Raw genomic sequence first — 24,430 nt, 5'->3', positions numbered from 1 at the left:
TGAAAATTATTATGATGATTGATTTATTGTTTAAGCCTTTTTAGGCAAAAATGCAACACATTCTGTAATTCTTCTCAAATGTGAGGACTGGCTATTGTCCTCTTTTATGTCTTTGTAAACTGAATCATTGGGTTTTAGATGGACAAAACAAGACAAGTGAAGACATCACCTTGGGCTCTGATGGACATTATTCATCATTTTATGATGTCTTATAGACTTGTGATTATGTGATTAATCAAGAAAACAATGCTGCAGCCCTAGTTGCATTACAAAAAATGTGTTAGTGGATCAATCATCAACAAATACCCTGAAGGACCACAATATTGTCCTTGCACATCTGTTCAGGTTATTACTGACAACATGCTAACACATGCCTGAATGACCTTGTTCATGACTGTGCTCACTTCTAGTAACAAGCAAACACGATTTTCCCCACACAGTAAAGGAGCATTCCCTTCTATTAGCAAACGCAAGAACGTAACAAATAAACACAACCAGTGAGTCCTCAGCTTGAATTAGCTTCTGATGTGATGCTGTTGGCTACAGTCCTGAACAAATGATTTGCATCTACTGGAAAATGACTGACAATGCATGTGTACACACATCTGAACCAGCCCGGATTAGAGCTTGTAAATCACCAAAAACAGGCAGTGACAAGGCAGGCGCGCAGGCTGCGTCATATCAAACCATCTACTCTGCATGTATGTATGTTTCTTTTGTCTAAAAAAAATATGTAAATGCAGCTAGTAAAACCAAATCCAATAAACAAATCAGAGACAGATCAAGACAGTTGTTGGTGGTGAGCCCAGTAGTGCCTGATCCTAGATCCCACCGCGGCAAAAGCATCTCCAGTCCGGGTTTTCCAACGAGCACTGCTACAAATAACTCTTCTAGTTGCTGTGGTGTCCCTCTAAATAAGAGGATACTGTAACTGATGACAGGAAAAACTGATTGAGGAGCTCCAGAAGGAAAACACTGGACTGACCTACGTGTGGAGGGGAGCCACTCCTCGTGGCGGGCTTTGTCTCTACAGCAGAGGAATTCCAATTAAACATGATGGAGATAAAGAGCAACAAAACACAAAAGTAGTTATTTTTATTACTTGACACACACCTTCAACCAGACAGTAGGGAACCAGATGATGCCATGTTTAGGTCCAGTATGGACCTCCATGAACATAACTTAAATTCCTAGAAAATGCCAACAATGGCGGCTCCATTCAGCCCATCAACACCACACAGTCACTGAAAAAGAAACAGACAAACAACTTGCTGGAAAAATCACCATTTAAGCATCCACCCTGAACCCAGCTTCACTGACAACACGAGTGCTGATCCACAGAGGGTAACGTTCGAGACCTTCAAAGCACTTCCACTGTCTGCCACAGAAACAAACACTAATTGCTATGGAAACACTGAAAATCACTGCTTGACATTATTTGTGTGTGTTAGTGAGTATGAGTCCCGTAAGGCATAAACAAAGGGAGCAGGGATATCTGAATGAAAAACAACTTATGTCATCTGCTTTTGTAGACCATGGCTGTGTTTAAACAGAAACCAAACAAAGAGAAGTTATGGGAAATTATGTGTTGTTTGTAGGACAAAACAGTGAAACACGTTTCGACACGCTGCCTCCACCGGCTCTGTCAAACAAACTGAAGACAGTGGCTCAGAGGAGATGCCTTCTGTTACTACTCCAATTTATATTTCAGTGATTTATCCAGAATAACGTTTTCATCACCATATATGAAACTCGTTTAATTACTTTATCCAAAATGGGTGAACTGATGCCGAAAGAGCTGGATGCTGATTGTAAAGCTATTTGAAGATAAGCCTCCAAAAAACAGATGTCAGATTGAAAGAGGAAGTCGTTCCCAGAGCCTGAAACACAACAGAAAGGTTCCAACCATCTGCTTGATCTTTTGATCTTTACGGCTCTAACTTGGAGCTCAACACTTAAGGAAGTATGTTTTTCAGGAAACTCACAGCTGTGTGTGCCTGTTGTCTGCATCAGCAGCTCATCCCGCAGAAGACACTGCTGACTAATCAACTAATAGCTGCAGCTCTAATATAAACAAATATTATAGTAACGTTTATTTTATATAGCATTTTTGGACACACAATTTATAAACTGAAATTATTTACCTTTTTGTGCTTAAGGAGACAACTCTTTTAAATCAATATCAATTAAAATTAGCACTTAACTTTTAATCAAAATATTATCAAAATCACAATAGCTGCGATTTTTTTTGATGTAGGTAAAATGTGTCACAACATGCTATAAATGAAGCATTGTGGCGCTAAAGAGATGCCCTGGTCTGTAAATCATGTTCTCCAGATGTAAAGGAACACGCTTCTTTGGTACAAGACCCAACAAAAATCACATCATCATTTTCATATTTTTTTCAGTGAAAATGAAATGAAAAAAATTTCATTCAGCCCTAACAGAAATACATAGAAAAAAGTAGCCATTTTAAGCTACAATGCAAACTCTACCACAAATACAACCTTTATTGTGAAACCAGTTCAGCACACCTGCTAGGGAAATCCCTCACTATAACATCACCTGCAAACAAAAAATCAAATCGCACCAGGTGTTCATTTTTTCCATTTACAAAAGTGGGGGACTGAATCTGAATTCAGGAAGAAGAAATCTACTGTCCTTCCCATATGGCAAAAAATCATGACCATGAGATGACCTTTCAGCCCGCCTCCTGACTGACACAGAGGCCAATCAGATTCTTCAGACTGTGTGGTCCCACCAACCATTCAGCGGTCTGTTCGTGCTCAGCAGGAGACAACCAGCACTGCGTTTCTCTGGCACAGAATGTTCTCTCTCTGCTCCGAGCCCCCGCCACCCACTGACTCCAACTCACCCTCTGACCTCTGCGATGGGGTGATGGGAGATGTGGTGAAAGGTGTAATTTTGCGATGTGATAATGTACGCCGTCGGGCGTGCTGAGAGCTGGGGGAAGAGGAAGGAGAAAATCTCTGTCTGAAGTTTTGCTCAGGTTGGAGCTGTTAGTCTGAAGCCTCGTCACTCACTAACCAGTACAGAGGTGGAGGGGTGGACGGGTACACAGTGTACCTCAGCACTCCACTGGACGGCTGCCACATAATAGATCCCAGATTTTATCTTCCCCACCACCACACTTTCAGAGGCAGGTTGATGCAGAACTGCAGCATGAGAGGAGGAGGTGAAGGAGGAAGAGGAAGAGTAGGGGGTGGAGGAGGAGAATCTGTAGAGGTTGGATAAGGAAGAGAATGAACTACAGACAAAGAAGATGAGGAAGAAGAGGAAGGGAAGTGGGCATGGAGAAGGAAGGAGTTACAGACAGAGATAAGGAGGTGGGAGAGGAGGAGGAAACTAAAAACACAGTTTAACACATCACATCTTTGAGAGCAACACACACACACACACACACACACACACACACACAGACAGACAGACACACAGACAGACACACAGACAGACACACACACACACACACACACACACACACACACCTGCCAGCTGGGGGAGCCAGACAACACAAACAGGAGTAAGGTGGTGGTGAACAGAAAAGTGCACCATTTAGAAATATATAGCAGAGTGCCTCGGGCTGATAATGGACCACAGGTGATTTCTGTATTGAGATTATTCAATTGATAGCATTAGGACAAGATATCTGCTCATCAAAGTGATCAGAAATATAAAAGCCTGATGCTTTTACAGAGGAAATCTTGATATATTAGTTACTAAGTTATTACCTCGTTTGTCCTTGCTTCAGTCTGAAAGGCTTATTAGAAACTTGAGTTGCGAGTTGTAGAAAGTTAGTGTTGTGCAGTAAAGCAGTTCACCTTTTCCATTCTGTCATTACGCAGCGGCACTCTGGCTGTGGGATAAAGATCGCTGCTGTGGGTCAAAAAACCGATACAGGGCTTCCAGGGAAACAGAAATACCAGCCCTGCAGGAAGGTCGACTCGGAAATGCACACCAGTCACCAGCCAGACGGCGGGAAAATGTCTGGGTTGTCGTTTCTAAACTAATTTACTTTAGCAGCCACTTCTACAGCTTCATCCCTATTTGACTTTAATATCTTGGAGGCTGGTTAAACAATAGGTGGCTGGTGGATTGATGTTTTTCTCTCTCTCCTGCTTGATCAGCTGATCACCTAAGAATTAAAAGCCTTTCTAATTGTTAATCCTTGTTTTCAGGATAGGAACAGGATGTACCACACAGACTCAGAGTTGCTATGATGACGCTCCAGGCTTTAACAGTATGTACTACTCAGCAGCACAACACAACAATAACAGGGACAGGCAGATGTCTAGACTGATGACAGCACAGTTGATTCAAAAACACAGATACTGATCTGCATGGGCTTCGATTCCAGCAGCACTAACCGGAAATTTATCAGTTAATATTTCACAGGTTTAACCCTCAAAGTCATTGTGTATCAACAGACTTATCCAAACAGTGACTGGTTACGTGTTTTCCTTTATCTGATTAATAAATGTATCTTTTGTGTTTAGTCTTTGACTTGTCATAAACTAAAAACATCCACCGAAGCACACAGATTTGCATTTTAATCAGACCATTTAGTCGGGCCCTCCAGGCATGTTAGAAGACATAAAAATAATATAATAATTTGTTTTGACAAAGCTTTTCCACAAAAAGAGTTACATTTCTAATATAATATTTTTAATTTTCTTCTACTCACTCGGCCTTGTTAAAAATCCTGAATATTTTTTATTTTAAAAGTTGAACTACAGGACACCAGATGACATTCTCAGTGTGTGTACACGTAGAGCTCCAAGTCTCCTCATCACCCTCGTGTAAGTTGCGTTTTGGACCATGGTTCGCCTCATAGATCCCATTTGTGATGTCACAACATCTTGCACGTTTACATCTAAAACTTTAAGGAGAGAAGAGAGGAAGACATTTTCCTTCTTCAGTGATGAATGTGAAAAAGGTCTTCTATTATCTTCTGCTCTCATACATCACTCTGCCCAGTGAAGCCAAAGCATACAAGTGAAGTAAAGTAACACATTTTCTGAGCAGTGGGGTATTTTAAATGTCCTACGTCAAATTAGTCAAAACACCTGTGGTGATGGTGATGATGGCTGTGACAGACAGTGGCCGCTGAGGGTGGTGGCAGAGAGGCTTCAATAAGCCCTGGACTGGTAGATATCACACAGATAAACAGAGGGGAAAGACCGCTATCCTGATGAGGACCCCTTTGATTCTCTATCACTTCTTTTATGAGCAATATTTGATAAAAAATCCAGAGCACCAATAAACAAATAAATAATAAATGAAAACATAAATAAAACATCTGAGGTCAGACATTTGCTACGTCACTTAATTTAAAGGGAAATGATTCAATCAAGAGTTTTGAGAGACCAGATCTCGACCTTCCCTCAACACTAAAAAATAACTAAAGCCACATGACTGCCTCTGTTACAACCGACCAGCAGACAAGAGAATATCGATCTGCATTCAGCCCTTATTCACTGTGTGTGCACTGCAGCTTTGATTCTCTGCCTGACCTCTAATGGCTCTCAAACCCTCTGAATTAGAACATGTCAAACAATCATTGTATTACTAGGAGCCTCATGTTGAAAGCCTTGCGTAGAATTCACAGCGAGACTTGTCGTGTACACACACAAAAAAAGTTCAGATGTGTGAATCCCTGCGCATGTACACCTTCACACTCCATCCTCTCTCTGCCCTAATTTTAATATACTGAGTTTAAATACACCTACAAATTTCAGCAAGTGTGAGGTATAGTCCAGATTTTTTTTTTTTTGGCGCACTGCCCTCTGGCATTGATAAGAAACCGGCACACATGGGCTTGTCAGAAAGCACAGATTCTCTAGTTTAACAGGGAAAAACAGCTCAACTTGTGCTTGAATGTCAGCCTGGTCCACCACACTTTCTAACTTTATGTACCTGGCTTGTATGGCTAGCGACGACTAGCACAGTCCTGACCGGTCTGCCGGTTCTCTCTGAAATGCCCCTGTTGCGAAGAAACCGAGTGAAGGCGTGGTCTCTAATTCTTACATTAACTTCATCCTCTAATAAAGTCAAAGCTGCCATTGTTATTACGTGAATGTGTTAATATGGCTCATGTGTCTATGCTGTGCAACTCAGTTAGAAGAGTTGTTGTTTTCATGTGTCTGACAAACTTGTAAACCACTTCCTAATGTTAGTAGTTGCTCTGCATCGCCAACTGAGTAAAACCATTAGAAACGTGCATATGCCAGACATGAAGCTGGCGTGGAGGAACGCAAGTTCTCACGTTCATCCCCCTCTTCATGCCAACCATGAGCGTGAAAGATGCCCTACGTTTTTAAGCATACGCAACGTTTGTACATGAGGTCAGTGGCGTCCTTTTACACTTATAAACTTTCATGTGCCACACAAAACTGATGAAAAAATTAGGTAACAGCTGTTTCCAGACTCACTTTGTTCTTCCCATTTTTTGAAAGTTTGGTGTCTGTGACTGTTTGAGCAAAGTGAGTGTGGAAATTATCCTCCTTGTCCTTGTTCCAAACTCCACACTCTCCATATCCGCCCAGTGTGTTCCAGGGCTCTCGCTCAATTGGGAAATAAACAACACCAATATTCTCCTCAGAAAGAACAAGAAGGTGATGATGGACAGAAAACACAACAATATTTCAGTGTTTCCAGACTCATACAAAGCAAGCTCTGTTACAACCAGACAGTCTGTCAGTGTGTAGGTTCAGTCAGTGAATCAGTCATTCAGAGAACCAGTCAGTCGGTAGCATGCGTCGTGTCTACAGGCTGATTCGCATCAGTAGAACAAGGATCTCCATTCATTCAGTCCATTCACAGCTCTACACAGGCTGACCAGTACTGTCCTCTTCATCTCTTGAACCTCCCAGCAGATACCGGACATCAGCCCGAAAGTCGTCAGGCCTGACAAACAGACTGCTCATAAACTCTTTAAACAATAGAGAAAACAACAAGGAGTGAACACATCAGCCATGTTTGGGCTGCCAAAATCCACCAATGAAAATGACTGAATTCAAACAAACTAACACAATGTACCAGAATAACAGGAGAATTACTGACATTATTTATGCAATCATAAACTCTTAACAGTCACTGATAGAAAACAAACAGTTTAAAATTGTATGTACGTGAAGATTCAGAAATTAGCTTAAAAAGCCTGCAAAGCATTTGGATGGAGACAATTATCTGCCATTGGGAACAGGAGAGATGAGGTATGGTTTTCATTGGCTGGGGCTAAGTAGTTTTTTTTTTTTTTTTGGATCCCATTTAGATGACTCAGAGACAGCTTCACTTGGGCCTTTTGCAAATAAATTAATAAATTCATCACGTATAAAAAGGAACTCTACAAGTTTTCACTTTTATGTATCAGATATTTAGGTTTGTTAAACACCAAGGCAGACTCCTCAACAAGCACAGGCAGGGTTCACATTCAGCACCAGCTGTTTACTACAGGTAAAGAGCTTTGCACACAGTTGCTGACAGAAATATGAAAAGTAATACTGGGTTTCCTCCTCCTCTCCCCCCTCACTCCTCCCAATGCAAAGAAGCCTCCCACAGGAGATGTGTGGTCTGATGCTTCCTGTTGATAATTACAGTCTGTTCAGAGGGAAAAACACTAATAGAGGTGAAGCACTCTCAGAACATCATTCCTGTAAGTGATGAAAAGCTGGACATGCTTGTCTCACTCTTTCAATAAACAGGGGATTCACAAAGGGTGTGAAGATCCTGCTGTCTGTCATCTCATCACATCATCCCATCAAGTACTGTAGCTCCTGAGACTGTAGATCAAATCTCGTTTCTACACTTACTGAGAGATGTGACAGCATGAATGCAGGTAAATAAGTACAGTGTCTGATGGTCTTTAGTAGTGATTCTCAGTGAATGAATAAATGTTCATGGTAGATCACTAAAATTAATGGATAAAAAGTTGAAATAGTTAGCTTAAAGTAACAGATAAATGGTTGCAATAAATGTTTATGTCAATGAAGGGGTACTCTGACAGGGTTATGTGGGCTTGCTTGGAAAAAAAAGAACAAGAAAAAAAAAAGGCTGGGAACCACTGGTCTAAAGACAGTAAAAAGAAACAGAAAAGTTGTCTCTTATTATTACTGACACACAGCATCTGACCAAATCTGTGCCAGCATGCCATACTTTTGGAAAATCCATGATGTGTGAAAAAAAGGTCAAACTAGAGGGCTGACAATACAAAGTGGTTTAGTGTGGATATAATAAAACATCTGCAAAGGGTCTGTGTTTGTGTGGGCATGTTGCTACAGGGTACTGGTGAGAAGGTGAAATATGAACCAGGAAGCCCAGCGTGAAGGCTTATCAGACACAAAGAAGGCAGCAGTTTATTTTCATTAAAGGCAGCATTGTACAACGCATTAATATTCCCCATTCTCTTTTTTTTTTTTTAACGTCCCCACACTATTTTTGCTATAGTTTGAAATGTTCAATACACTTTAACAAGAACTGTCTTCAGTCAACATAGCCATGTGTTACCTCATTGCCTCTAACCCCCTTGTGAAGTTTGTGGCATTGCTCTGGTTTTAGTTGGGTGATCATAGCAAAAGAGATATAGTAATTTCAATTTAACTCTTTGATGACATCCACTACTTTTTCTACATATACATTTGACAGCAAATCTCCACTCATACTCTCAAGTCACAAGTACACATTCACAGCAGTGAAAAAAACAAGCCTCATCATCTGTCCCACAGCTAAGCTCGTTAGGAGAGTGGCTAGGCTAGTCATCACTTTCCTTGTAATAGACAAACAACATAGAAAACATATTTTGTTTAAGCTAGTCTAAACAGAGCAAACAGTTAACTGTGTGGAAGTTGTTGCGAAGAAGTGTCTGTCAGATCAGCTGACACTACAGGATAACTTCAGACGAAAGGAATTCCTGTCATCCCCCCTGCTGACTGACCTTCAAACGATAAGACAAATCAAAAGAGGGTTGTAGCAATAACAAAGAGAGACAATAAGAAACACTTTTGATAATTATGTCTGGGTCAAGTGACATGGATGTTGACATCTTAAAAGAATTGGCCTTGACACACACACTCTGCATGTCGCCCTTTGGGAATCATGAATCTGTGTGTAACACACACATTAAGACACACGTTTAATCATTTATAAGAAAGTTCAACAAAACACCCAAACTTCAGTGTAAATACATGAGCTGAATTTATTAGGAGTGTTTCTCTGTATGTGTACTACTGTGCTAGTACAGTGATACTTCCTGATGTATTCTGCTTCCATGGAACTTCACAAACTATACAAACTAGGCCATATTAGGCCTGGTAACATTTCCAGTGTTTATCTTCCTCAGTATGCCTTACTGTGGGAAAATGACTAAATTCAGTAAATAACAAGACAGTCTCAAGCACTCATGGATCACTTAGACCACTGCTGTTTTCAGTAAACACACTGCTGTTGATCATTCCTATGTAATCTTTTACTGCTCTGAAATTGTTTGTAAAGTAAGTAAAACATCAGATCATTAATAGGATGAAACTTTTAGTTTTAATATAATGATATAAGTAAATACAATTCAGAATGAAACAAGGCAATATTACAGTAATTCTGACAAAATATCAAATTGTCTCTTGTCAGGAGAAAAGGGCATTAAATCCAGGGTTTTACAACATGAACCCAATCCTCAACCTTACTGTAGCTAGTGTTTTTTCACTTTGCCTGTCTGGCTCTTAATGATATTATTCTATCGTTAGATTTCGACTCATAAACTTTACTGCCCTACAGTAGATTAATTTCTTAAACCTATAGTGACTCAAAAGAAGAGGTGTCAAACACATGTTGGTTTTGAAGAAGTCCTGCAACCATCTGACAGACTTACATCTGTCAACTTTTAGTCTAAATGTGCAAATTAAACTAGTGGGTCAATAAAGATGTTTTGGGAGATTCAAAATCTGTGAAATGTAAATCTTGATTCCTAATTTTGTTGATTCCAGCCACCCACTTACACACACACACACACACACACACACACACACACACACACACACACACACACACACACACACACAGAGCATCAGAAGGAGCTGTCTACATTCCTTTGTGTTTGTATGTTTTCTTGCAGCAGAAAGACAGAAATATCCCTGGAATTTAATGGAAAAGATGAAGGAGGCAGAGTATAGCATTCCTATTCACCTTGTAACAGCATGGACTGGTTGCTGTGCGAATGACCTACAGTATCTCTCTTGGCAGCCTCAAAAAATGTGTGGCAACCTACTCCAACCAAAACCCAAGACTTGGATGTCACATTCACCTAGCATCCTTTGATAAGAAGAGATTCCGAAAGCTATTCTGTTCTCCTTCTGTGGTGATGGTGCTGTATCAGACCCACTGACCAGGGACTTAATAAATGTTATCTACAACCAAACATGGTGGGATATTGGGACCAATAAATGCTCCAGTTGTAGCTGCAATTATGGCAGAAAAACTGGCAAATTGCTTTATGTAAAATAGGTTGAGATGCTCATTTTATCATACAGCAAAAACAAAACACTGCTATACAGATTAGTTAATTGAAGCTGGAGGGTTCTCTGCCATGTTAGTAGAAAACACTCAAATTAGAAGCCTACATTTCAGCCACATCCCCAATAACATGTTTTAGTTTTGAAATGCATCACTATTTACGCCTGGTGTCCACATTACTCCAGAGTCTCCAAGCCCCTAAAAGAAAGAAATCCCTGGTCTTACTTTTCTGCTTTTACTGCTGTTCCTTGTTCCTAGTATTTTATGAAACTAAGCAATCAACTGCAAAGTACACAATCTGCTTCCTGTTTACATCAGCATGCATGTGTCCAGCGTTATCAGGTGTATGGATAGAGACTGTTTCTGATACACAGCTAAAACGCTCGTCTGGATGGAGATCGTTTTTGTCTTAAAATGAAAACATATTAGTGAACAAGAAAAAGAACAGAATCATCAATGAATAAAGGTTTCTGACTTTTAATGTTTTTGTTCTTTTCTGATATGGACCTTGTTACATCCCTGACAAAAACAGAAAATGCAGAACCCTAAAGCTTCCAACTAGGCTAAAATGTTTTGCTTTTTTTCCCTCCCTTTCATTGTTTTTTTCAAGTGATCGCGGAAGAGTGAGATCATGAAAACTGAACTTTTATAACAAAACATAAACTATTCTGACCAAATCCAACCAGCCTCAAATCCACAAACAAGAGACTCATCCCGGTCCCTGGTCACAGCTCATCCCGATGTGACGGTGTTAACAGAGCACAATTAAAGGCCACATAATTACAGTAGGCACTTCAACACAGCCAAACCAGTAATGTTCTCTTCCAGGAATTCCACGGATGGGTGTGACTGTTCACTAAAAGTAGTCATGGATGTGCCTGGTTTACAAAGCATCCCCTATAATTACCAGCCCTGACAGCCTCCGGGTTCTGGGTCAGGGTATGGGGTGCATGACTAGTTGTGTGTCATCATATATTGTGATTTTACCTATGATGATCAATAACTGCTTTCATAGAATACCTGTTGTAGGTTAACACAATAAGGCTGTTATTACAATTCCCAAATGATAACATCATCATATTTAATTATGACATTTTACTGATTGCTTACAAAAAGAGTGGGTCTGACCTCCAGTTTCTCACAATTCATTTAACCAAACATGACTCAACCTAGAGGTCCGACTTGCTTCTCCAAAGCTATGATTCCAAACAAAGGCCTGGTTGCACCAACTACAAGTAGTTATAGTGTAGCCAACCTAGTGACCTATATATATATATGCGGTTGAACCTTTTAAAAACAGAAGTAGGCACTGCCAAGTCATGCATAGGGAATGCATTTTTACTTTGATAAATTCTCCTGTAATGATGGAGCAAATAGGTCTAACAGACCCGATAAATTCAATTAATGTTAAAACAATAAGAAAAAAACATTTAAGCTCAGATAGTTTGTTTTATCATCAACTGCATCTTGTATTACATTACAGTGGGAGCTGTGTCACACCCATGCCTCTTCTGTCGTTTAAATGATCTACTGTAGGTTTTAAACATAATTTATTCTTATTTATTTATTCTTATTTTACTTTGCATCAAGACTTCACAGTTGCTGTTATTACCACAAATTCATCTGGCCTTCTAAAGTCTCTGATGCATCGAGAAGCATCGAGAAGTCTAAAAAATCAGACTCTGACACACTGGCTTTCTCTTGTTGTGATACACCCAAACATGTATGTGAATTTCATATAGGAAAAATTGTTGCTCTGTTAGCTCCATTAACCGTTAGCATGCTATCATAAGCCTTGAAGCGCTCACTAGGCAGCAACCCCACAATATGGCAAAAGTGCAAGATTCATGCTAATATTTCATATGCTATTAACTGTTAAACACACAGATGGGGGACAAATTAAAGGGAAAACCTGGATAAATGAGAGAAGAAGCAGCAAATACAGATGCCTCCACACAGGGCACGAGGGGTCACTGAATGGTTGATGAATATGAAAACGATGTCAATCATATGCTATGGCCTTCACAGTCAGCAGATCTCAACTCAGCTGAACACCTCAGGCCGTTTTTTGACTGACGTGTTAGACAGCGCTCTCCTCCACCATCATCAAAACACCAGTTAAGGGAATATATTTCGGGAGAATGGTGTTCATCCCTCCAGTAGACTCAACTAGCATTCAAATCGTCTGTATAGAAACAAACACCAACAAGCATAAGACCACATTTAATGAAAATGTAGGTGCTTTTGGTAAAAATGAAGGCAGCTATGTGTTTAGTAAACCTATGGTCATATTTGCAGTAATTGTTAAGGGTAGAGAGAACATTTCTCATTCACTCTGAGGGCTGGATACCAAACAGGCAGCTGCGTAACTCGAAGCCAGCTTCACCAAACTCCAGACAAGTGTGTGTGTGAAGTGAGAGTGGGTGTCTATTCTCAGTACATTATAGTATGGAGCTAATCATAGTGGAGATTAGACAGACAGACAGCAGGAACTAGCAGTCACTGGGCTTCCTTAAGCCCTAAGCACTGGGTCACACAAGTCAGACTGTCTGGACAACACGACCTCTCTGCTGGGGTGAGACTTCTCTTACCACCTCCACCCTCTCCCCTGTTGCCTACATAATGTTACACCAACAGTTTGATCTGTGCTGTTCGTTTATGTGGTTGTTCTGTATTTGTGTCACTACTGTACTACTCTACTGTACATCCTGTTATCATATACTATATGTATTAGGAGATAGGAGTCGTTTTATGAACAAGCCCTGAACTGCACAACACACTTTATTTTAAAAACACACACAAATATCTGAACCTATTAAATATGCTGAGTGATGTCAGCTGATTTGAACTCTCAGCATCAACCTCGTGGAGCAACAAAGCTTCAGCTGCTGCACTTCAGTACATCTCAATGTCATCCATTCATTTCCTCTTTTTCCTTTCTCCCCTTTAGTCTTTCAATAACTTTCTCCATCCCTTAAAAACATTATGTCCTTTAGTGCTGTACAAAATGCCTTTTTTGCCCATAATTTCTAAATAACACACCACTCCTGTGGATAACAGATCACCGTTAGACTGCTTATAACAAAATCTGAAACCTCTGTTTCACATCCAATCACACTGCGAACAGACGTCCAGTCAGTTGTGCTGGTTTAATGGTATTATTGACCTTGCAACACACTCTGCATTGCCTGTTAATGTATCATGGCTTGCAGTTGTACATGCCAGACAGCTAACCTGACTGCAAGGTGTTCTTTCACTGTCATCCACTATGCTCCATTACTGCTAATATATCCCCCTAAATCCTACACACTGGTCCTTTAATTCAGTCAATTCATGAGCAGGAGCAGTGGAAAACAGAAGCAATACAATAATGTCCTAAAAACAAATGTCCCATTACAACCTCATGCATCAACAATAAAACTGCAGCCAAATGTGTGACAGATGGACAAAATGTTCTAATGTATGTAATATCTGTTCATCAAATTCCCACAAATGCAAATTTAATACCAGAAATCTTGCTGATTTTCCTAAAACAAGCTCAGCTTTCCTCGTCAGATAAAAGCTGTGGTGAGCTGTGAAGTTCACACTTCTCATTCTCTCTCTCATCTTGAAATACACCCGATAATGTGTATGCTCAGGTCCATTCGGACATTTTCAGGCATCAGACATACTGACACATAGACCTGAGACCTGCAAAATTAAGACTTTACCCGGCCCAATTAGACTGTTTGCTCCCCGAGTGTAACCGTGAAGACCTACAATGTGCGCAACACCTAAGGCTGAGATCTAACCCCCACTCCAGCTGACTCAGTCTCACAGAGGAAAAGAGAAAACTGATGAGTGAGAATATCCAGTAACCAACTTCTGGTTGTATTTAAAAAGTGCAGGGAGAAAGTGTAGCTGAAAGGAGGATCAATAAAGCAAGTGGGTTTCATTAACTGATGCTGGAGGAATTTTAGCTCTGTTCAAAAACCCCAATCACAATTCAACACCTGAACACAGTGTGTGCTCATCCCAGCTACCTCATCTACACCATACTGGGAGAGAGCAAAAACTCAAAACTCAAGGTCAAGGACAGCAGAGGTGGTTCACGACTGAAAACCCCAAAAACATCAGTGAGACAGAAACTGAGAAAACATTAGTTCATATTAAGAAAATAAAAAAAATGGCATGTATATGGCCTCAGATTTAGCACTAGAGAAGCACTGGGTAAATAAACACTTGATATACCACATGCAAAACCAACCAGAAAACAGGAGTCGGGGGGGGGGGGGGGTGTCCACAACTCACTGTCTCTGTTGGACTCTCTTCGTTTTGTAACCCTCATTCACATACACACAAGTGTGTTTTCCTGCCAGACAGCTGATTGTGCATTTCATACATGTCTGCTAACATGCACAGTTTCACTGATGCTGTAATAATGTATTCAGCACTTGAATTTGCAGAATCGCAGCAGTACTTGTTCCTATAAAAACGGCGTGTGTAAACAGACATAGTTTTATATTTGTCAAATACAATTATGTGTTAGAATTAAACAGGCAGACTCTTTTATAGATGTTGTGATACTCAGCATGTGATAATTTGTTCTGAGGACCTTACAACCCCCCCCCTTTGCGTTTTGGGTGTTTGCTCATGGTTGGACACACACACACACACACACACACACACACACACACACACACACACACACACACACACACACACACACACACACACACACACACACACACACACACACACACACACACACGTCCTTCATCACCCAACCTGTTCAACAAGCTTTAAATACGTAGAAAAGCCTCATTTTCAACTGCTTCCATCCACCACGGCTTGTTCGCTAGCGTCAAGCCAATAGTGAACTGTTATGGTCAAGCTAAACGGAAACACTGTTACGTAGTGTAGTGTGTTGGCTTAACTTGACACAAATTTTCATAAACTTAAAGCTACACGACAGAAGAGATGACAAATAGTTACCAACGTCTGTGTTATTCATTCAACTACACTCAGTGTTCTTATGTCTGGAATATCGTTTAGTTTATTGACATTTTACATGTGTTTCCAGAAATATTATTCAGTTTACATACAGTGACTTCTGCTATAAACATAATTGTTACCGCTCTAGAAAATAACTTTGTTTATTGAAATTCTGTTCAAAATTGTATTCTTTTTAAAAATAAGAAGAAAAACCAATACAAGTATCAATAAAGAACTGGATAAGCTGTACTGTATTGATCAGATAAATGTTAAATATAACATTATATCACTACACCTGATGAGAGAGTGACTGTCTCACCATTGCAACTTCAACATAAGCTATCCAGAAACTTAGGAAAAACCCTGCATTCACACACAGCATGCAAACATTTGACTTGTCAGATGGAGCTCTGGATGCATGGGCCATGCATTCACACCATTTGGCTAATCTGATAAGCCGCCACCTAGCTTGGTGTTAATTTGGTGCTGCATGATGGTAGCACGATGAGATGACTTAATGCACAATATTTGTTTATTTATCCCAAGTCATATCATAATCGCAGTATTGATCAATGTTGTTGCAGATTGCAGATTTTCTTATCGTGCAGACCTCGTTGGTATGGTGGTGGGGGTGTGCGGGTAGCTGTGTGTGCAGCTGCCTGTCTGTCTTTTTTCGATTCTACCACTAGTGGTTGCCAAAGTCAGAAACATTAAAACTCGACAATTAGGGGCATTCGGTTAAGAAATCTGTTCCCATACAAGATTCTTATCTCAAGTTGTGATACCTCATTGCCATTGATTAAACCACAGATATCAATTTACAACAGATGATTCAAACATGAAGTAAACTTCATTACTTTTGTATACTAAGAATATAAATGAATGAGGTCCATTGTGTCATCGGGATATTATGTCAGCTGAGTGACTATAAATATAAATGAGCAAACACTGACATGTCAAGTATGGTAAATTAATCTAGTGGCAGGCTAAAGAACAACCCTGAAGACAATCCCTCTAGTTTAATGTGTAATCCCTTCAGCCAGGGGTTAACAAAAGACAAAAATTCCTTCCAGTAAATCCCAGAAGACCTACTTTGTACTTTAATGATGTGCTTTCATCTCCTCAGACCATACAAAGCACCGGAAAAACATCCCCCATGCTGTTCAATGTGTGAGCGTGTGTGCGGGTTTGTGTGTTTGAGAGAGAGAGAAAGAGAGAAAGAGACAGTGTGTTTGTGTCCCAGCATGCACAGACATGGCTCTTCTTTAGAAGAAGCATATGAGTTATGAACGAGACAAAACACCCAAACCAGATTCCAAAAAACAAATGAGGGAAGTAAACACAGGAGAATGCAGCCCCCACCACCACAACTAAATATCACTCCACTTTCCCAGAGAAGGAAGCAGGCTTTGAGCCCTCTTTTCCCTATAACAGTTGTATCAATGTGTTCAGGCTGAAAGCATGTCCTTTGTATTAACTCAACAAAAACAGGGCTAGCACTATTCCCTTCCGTCATTTATTGATCTGATGAATGACAGACTCTGAAAATTCAATGCCTCTGAATACAAAGTTGACTCTCATGTCAGGACAACGTAAGGGCTGTGAGCAAGGCACATATTCAAACCATAGATCCCAGATAAGACTACTGAGGCTTGATTCAGGACATTATCAGAAGGTAGAAATGATCATCATGATACAGTGCTTTGTGGTCAGTTTCGCTGCTACCGGCACAAAGTCAAATAATCAGATGTGATTCCAAGTACAGCAGCACCTCTTTATTGCTACATACCAGTAACACAGAGGATTGTCAACATACATGTAGGCAGCCTCTGATCTCAGGTACCAGAGCTGCCAGACACCAACTTGAGGAAATTAGCACTGTTTGGTCAGCCAGCTCAACTACTCAGCCATCGGCCTTCCTCACTTTAATGAAGCCTGGCTTTACTACCGCCAGACTTCTCCAATAAACTGCTCAATAAATAGCACAACAATGCAGGCTCTGCAGTGAGAGCAGTAGAGCTCATGTTGTCTGAGATCAATTCTGTTTTCAGGCAGCCGCAGCGGCAACTGATGGCCCATTTGCCCTGGCTGACACACTCCCTCTGGAGCCCAGTCGACTGACTGTGCATCTTCGCGGGGTCATTCTCCACTTCCTCTATATTTAGTCTTAAACTGATATTGAATATTTAAACTGACTTAACAAAACATGTCAAACTCTTGTAGAGGAGGATGCCAACTGAACACAAGCACATTAGCCATGCCTCAAAGTATCCAATCTATCTCGTTAGTCAGGAGATATGGGAGGTCTGAGATAAGAGTGGTGAAATATCTAGACCCCCCTGTCTTAGGATAGTGAATGAGTCTTTGTTTATTCTTCTGGGACTGTTTTTTTTTTCTTGCTGTCTAAATAAAGAATATAACTTCTGAAACTAAAACCTTGGTAACACTTAAACTGTGCTGCTGGCTGTGACCAGTTAGTCAAGATTATAGTGGAGCAGAGGTCCATGAGCTTTCAAGTATCAAGTCCCATTGCTAGTTAACATTATTACACTTGCTCTGATGGGAGCAGATTAGTTAGCAAGTAACTTACGAAAACACTGATAAAATGCCTAAAGTTAAACGGTCTTAACTGTGGCTGCATTTCCCTCCAACACCAAGACGTGCAACAAATGTTTAAAAACAATTGCGTACATAGGGAGGAACATGTCAATTTAATGAAGCACCTGGCGATGTCTGGAATACACTTGAAAGCGGAGGGACGCACCGCATTCGACTGCTTCAGTGACTCCATGCCAAGCACATTAGCCGGTAGTGTGGGCATCCCTGGCTTTGGCAAAGGGGTGACAATTACCGATACTAGCCCTGGCCATGTGGAGACCATTGATGGTGGCGACAGTAGCCTGTCCTCAGGTTAGTGATGTAGCATGGAATGTAAAGCTTGTATTTTATATACTAATAAATGATTTATTAGTGTATAAAATATACTAATTATATATAATTTATTAGGAATAAAAAAGGCATTCTTTAAAGTGGTTGACCATCGTTTTGTGCTTTTCTTTTTTTTTTTTGTAAATATAAGTTGAGGCACTGGTACCATTTTGTTGCACCAGTATCGGAAAAAATCAAAATTACACCCAAACCTATAATGGGAGTAGTAGTAGTGGCAGCAATCAAAGTAATTGTAGCAGTAGCAGCAGATGGCTTATACCCTTTTTAGACCAAAATTAGCAGGTATAAGCTGTTTTTTTAAACACGGTTAAACCTGCTATAAAAAAGGCGATTAACTTCGTTCACACTGCCAGCCAAGTTTGCCATTCTGTTCGGACAGAGGACACACACACAACTGCAGGGAGCAATGTCCTTACATGCAGTTACAGGGCACACACACATACACAAACACAGGGGAGAAAGAGTGAGCTGGTAAAATGGATCTGTCACGCCTCATCCCCAGGTTGCTGCTCTCCAGCAAGTGTTACAGTGTTGTCCATATGAGGCGCTTCGGTCTGTGATTGTGCGTCTAAAATTTGTTTCAGGGCTGCAATCTCTCTTGCAACCCTGAATGCAGTGTAGTTACGGTGTTTCTGGTTTAACAACGCCATGCTAGGCAGGTGACAGGTCTGTTTTCAGTGTTTCAGCTCTGAAAGACATCACAGCACAGAAAAGGAGTGAAAATTAGTGTGTTAACCTGAGTGTTTACGTCACTGCCAATCAGAGCCGGAGCCAATAAACACCCATGACTACTGCAGAGTCATTTGACCCAGGAGTGAATGCTGATTGTATCCGTTCAAACTGCAGACAAAAGCCAGATGTTGACCAGTGCAAAAGTGGCTTCAATAGTTGAGGCAGTAATAAGCAGCAGCTGCTGTCGCAGTATCGCTGGTAACAGAAATACTACCACCCAAGGTATCTGCCATTTGTTGTTGGCTATTTAAGAAGAATATTCAATCTATTTCCTGTCCTTCACCACCCCCACCGTCTGAAAAACAACATGTTTTAGTGTAGTATTAACAGAGTGCAGACAAAAAGATGGCCTCTTACCAGGAGAAACAGCACTGTGTCTGCACAACACTGTTACACTTCACCTCCTTACCACTGGCTGCTTGTGCAAGTGGTACATATAAACAAAATTCCCTAATGTCAATATTTTTATCATCAATCAGATTACTTTTTTTATTGTGTTTTATTGTGGCCTTAAGTCCAGGAAGTAACAACCTTCAGAATCTCAAACTATGCCTTATCACACACACAACACAAATATTATATTTGATAAACTTTCACTCCGAGCTCTAGTTAATTGTAATGTTGACGATATAGGAATTGCAGCTCATTTGACTGATGCTGAAAGAAGACACAAATGGTCACAAAAAAATGTATATTTGCACAAACACAAACAAAGAGGACAGGTTTACATTTTATTGTGGCCTCTATAGCGTTCTTCTATTGACGAGAGGAATGATAAATAGCGCCAAGTTCAGCTCTTCCATTTGACACCCCCTGGATCATCCTCCAACACCTCCATCCATCTAACATGTATTCCACCTCCGGATTTCTTTTCCAGCATGCCCACACTCTGCCACTCCAACAGCCCACAAAGCAGGCCAGGCGTATGTGTGCATGTCAGACATATTTGCATCTCTGTAATTTTGCCTGTTTATGTGTGTGCCTGCCTGCATCCCTGTCTGCACTTCAAGTGTGTTTTGACGATGACAACTGTGTGTGTGTGTGTGTGTACATGCATGCAATCCAGGCCAGTCCTGCGACAGTTTCATGTCACAAGACTGAAAACATCAACATGCTGAGTCTGCAGCAAGGCGCCAGTCACCAGGGAAACAATTCAGCCAGACACACACACTAAGTCAGCCAAAACACATTGTCTGAAACACACCAGCAAAACAAGTCATCTAAAACACTGCAGTCGTAAACACAAAATTAAAGGGAGGCTTCACACTCATTGCGCTTGGAGTAGTTCAATCAAACTCTGAAGCATTTACTCCTTTAGATCAGTTTGTTTAGGTGGGTGAGGACACTTGGAATGGCACAAAATAACTGTCACAAGACACCTGAATATGTGGCATACTGCCCCTTTAGAGAGAAATGTAGTGTGCGGTGCAGTTTTTTTTGTATTTAAGCAAACAGATGTTGACCTTTGACAGCCAGTTGGTGTTCATATTCAGAAAAACTTGCAGAGCAACAACTTGGGCTGAGCCAAAATTGCAGTCTGAACTGACACCTGTTTAGCTCTTTTCTTCATGTCTCCTTAACTCGGAAAAACACCCGGGAAAAAAAATCTGCTGACAAGTCAATCATGCATAACATCCAACTGCTTTCATCCTTCCCTGCAGCCTGAACAAAATAGCTCAAATGAAAGTTTGCAGGCCGCAACTACAGGAACTGGATCGTTCGTTACACTCCCAAATTCATATCTATACAAATCAGGCCAAAGGTTAGACTGTCACAAACCATTTGCAATTCAAATCCCCACTGAGCATTCATGTGTGACCGTCTGCTTACCTTTCTGGCAGTGATTGGAATTCCAGCAGCGGTAGTTGTAGTTGTTGTTGAACATGGTCTTTCGGCACTGAGGGTTGTTCTCCATGATGCCTGGACAAACATCGCTGCATTCCTTGGACTGCTTGTTCCCGGCAATGTAATTGTTGAACTCCGCATCCATGATGAGGGACCAGTCTATGGAGTCCAGGTAGCAAAGCTCAGGGTTCTTCTCAATGCGGATGGAACCGCGGGTGATGTTCCTCAGGTTGTACAGGCCAATGTCCTTCAGGCTGGTCATCTCAAAGATTACCAGGGCGTAGTTGTAGAAGAGGTTACGTCCGCGGATGACAGCGAGGTTGGGAAAGAGCGTGCTCAGACTATCCAGGCCGGACACCCGGAATAGCAGCAGGTAGTCAGTGATCATGGTTAACTTGGGAAAACTGAGGGAGCGGAAGACTTCCTGGTTGTTGTAGCTGCTGTTTTTGTCACCGATGAGGAGGATCTGCAGGTAGCCCTCCACCACTGTGCAGTTCTCTAAACGACTGAATTCACTGACGTCATTGCCAATGTCGATGCTGGGACCACAGACTGCAGGGCGAAACAAAAGGACAGGGTCAGATGACTGTGTAATACCTTATATTCAACAGTAACATGTAGCGCTTTCATAAAGTGTTCAGACCAAAGGTTTGTTATGATGCAGCCTTGTGCTAAACTAAAAAATATACACTCAATATCCTAAAATGACAAAACGAAATTTTTTGCAAATTTATTAACAAGGAAAAAGTAAAATATCACATGTACAGTATTAAGTGCTCAGTAGTATTCAGAACCTGGAAATTTAGCTCAGATGCCTCCCATCAAATATCTAACACCTCATTTGCTTTATTCTTAATTATTTCTTTGCTGTACCTAATTTAATCTGTTATATGAGGAATCATAACAGTTTCATCATCACAATATGACAGCTTGGCTGAATCAAACAGCCTCGTCTGTTCTTAAGCAATGCAGAAAAACAATTACATGAGAACATATTCTTACAAATGATCTGGATATTTCATAATTTACTGGCTCACTGTTTGCAATAAATAGCTGTTAAGTGTAACAATATACAAAACAATGATCTCCATCCCTGAAATAGTGACATTTGTAAAGAGACTTTTAACCAATACATTTTTTTTTTTAATATTGACAGTACACTTGTGCTGTTGTTGACAGAACATGTTTGCCTTTCTGTTCCCATTTTCAATGCCAACTTAACATGGTGTGACAAAGTAAATTCAAGGCTAGGTTAACAGTGCAATAAAGTTTGGATTGCTCTGCTTTCGGTCTATTGTTTCTTTAGAGTCTACCTAACACGACCCCAATTTTTTTGCTTCAGTCTGCTTTCATGAAGCTTTCATAATGCAATGACATTAAAGGCCTATAAACTCTTCTGCTGGAAAAGACATCGTCCATAAAACATGTACACACTGTCAGATGGTTAAATGCAGTATTTGTGGTAAAACAGCTTGTTAAACAAAGGGCAAAAAGAATCATGGGGGAGTTTCACAAGTACTATGGCAACATCATTCTTCATGAGACAAGAGCCTGCAGCCACGGTAGGAGCTCTGAGGCACAGCCATGCTTTGTGCTAAATGCTAATGTCATGCTAACATGCTCGAAACGACAATGCTATCATGTTGATGTGTAGCAGGTACAACGTTTAATGTTTATTTTATTTGAGCATGCTAACTGGCACTTAACCCACAGCACAGCTACGGCTGATGGGACTGTGATTAGTTTACAGGTTTTTAGTCACAAACCAAAATAAAATTAAAATTTTGACCTCATGATATCACCCGTTATTACAATTCATCCAATAATCTTTGAACTAAATTTCCTGACAATCCATCCAAATGTTGTTGAGACATTTCACTCAAAACCACAAATGTCAATGTAATGTTGGTGCCAGTGGAAAAGTCAGGGAATGACCAATATTGAGAGTATATCATCCAGGGAACATGACTGTCAGTTCCAAATTCTGTGGCTGTCTATCAAGCAGTTGTTGAGATATTTCACAGTTTAAGTGAAATTTTAACCTGCTAGTGGTGCTAAATGAAAAGTCAGGGGATTAACACTGTCCCTATGGTTCGTCCTCTGGGAACCATGAATGTCATGGCCATCCATCCTGTAGTTGTTTAGATATTTCAGTCTAAACCAAAGACATGGACCAATAAACAGACACCTACACTGCCATTACTGCTGTCAACATGCATAAAAACAGCAGCTGTAAGTGCAGTGTAACGCCCCCTACTGGGAGAGTCTCAAACTGTAGCGGTCTTTGTGTACATTATAATCTAATGAATTCAATCTACAGCAGAAGTGAAATGTCTGGGCTTTGATCAAAGAACAGACATCAAAGGAAAGTTGCCCTTTGATGTGAACAAACTGTAAAAACATGTATTTATGCTCTTTAATGTTTGTCATAAAATAGATTTGTTCACATTTGTTTTGTTTTTAACTTCTTTAGTAGTGCTTTGATATTTCCTGAGACGGTCACTGGAGTCGACAGAGAAAAGCACTAAACCAAAACAACTACAAACAAAAAAAAAAAAGGGCACTGTTCTGGATTCTGTGTGGCCTTTGAATGTGGCCTCACCCACATCAGGAAAACTTTGGTAAGGCATGATGGTGATGATCGGTGTTGATAGGTGGAGTGTTTGCCTTTCCAGCTTTTCCTCCCACCTGTGTGCTGTGCTCTAAACAATACTTAGCCTGAAGCCCCAGCAGCACCCACAGAAACATGGAGGCCATTATCGCACATCACTGTGAGGAGGATTTACACTTCAAAGGCTGCAGGGCAGTGAGTCATGGAAAACTCACACCAACCAGCTAACAGGTTGTCACACTACCACTTTAATGCTGGTCTATAAACTTTTACTGTATGAATGTGACGCCGAGAGGTTTAGGAAAGCTGATGCATTCTCAGCAAACAATAAATTAATTACAACCTTTTACAATTAAATGTGAGGGCTAGTGTTGCAGGTTTAATGAGTGTAAATGTTTTAATGAATTAAAACTCCTTTGAGATACTATGACCTGGACAAATGAGAATATTCACAGGCTGAGTGTAAATGTCAAATTTTTATATGGGGATTGCCCTATGTGCAGAACATGGAGCTGTGCTGCTGGCTATACATATTCCCACACATGTCCCAGGGTTGCACTCTTCACTGTATAATTTTAAAAGTAAGTAAAAAGCTGTGTTGTAAGAAAATTGTTTTGTTTTCAACCTCCTGACCATTTTCTAACAAATTACGATAGTGTGATTTAGTATGCTTCATGTATTATTATCACAGTTTGAGGACAAGTAAAAGACTGCCCAACAAACTGATGTTAAAAATCAGTAAACATCTCAGTGCTAAATGTTATGAAATCACTGTTGACAGTAAAATCTGTAGTTTTC

At 40.5% G+C, this 24,430-nt stretch overlaps 1 protein-coding gene across 2 annotated transcripts in view; it reads right to left on the bottom strand.

The window, feature by feature from the left end:
• LOC139627669 (insulin-like growth factor 1 receptor) overlaps positions 1–24,430 on the bottom strand; it is a 46,268-nt gene that overhangs the window by 16,554 nt on the left and 5,284 nt on the right. For both annotated transcript variants that reach the window (XM_071488665.1, XM_071488666.1), the window contains exon 2: positions 21,007–21,573. In XM_071488665.1, the coding sequence (XP_071344766.1) occupies positions 21,007–21,573 (567 nt within the window). The remainder of the gene's footprint in view (positions 1–21,006; positions 21,574–24,430) is intronic.

Source organism: Trachinotus anak, unplaced genomic scaffold (genome assembly GCF_046630095.1).
Source record: "Trachinotus anak isolate AG129_WGS33_773 ecotype Australia unplaced genomic scaffold, CSIRO_AGI_Tana_v1 ptg000011l, whole genome shotgun sequence".
Lineage (NCBI taxonomy): Eukaryota > Metazoa > Chordata > Actinopteri > Carangiformes > Carangidae > Trachinotus > Trachinotus anak.
The sequence above is the reverse complement of the archived record's forward strand: the minus strand, read 5'-3'. Positions and strand labels throughout refer to the sequence as shown.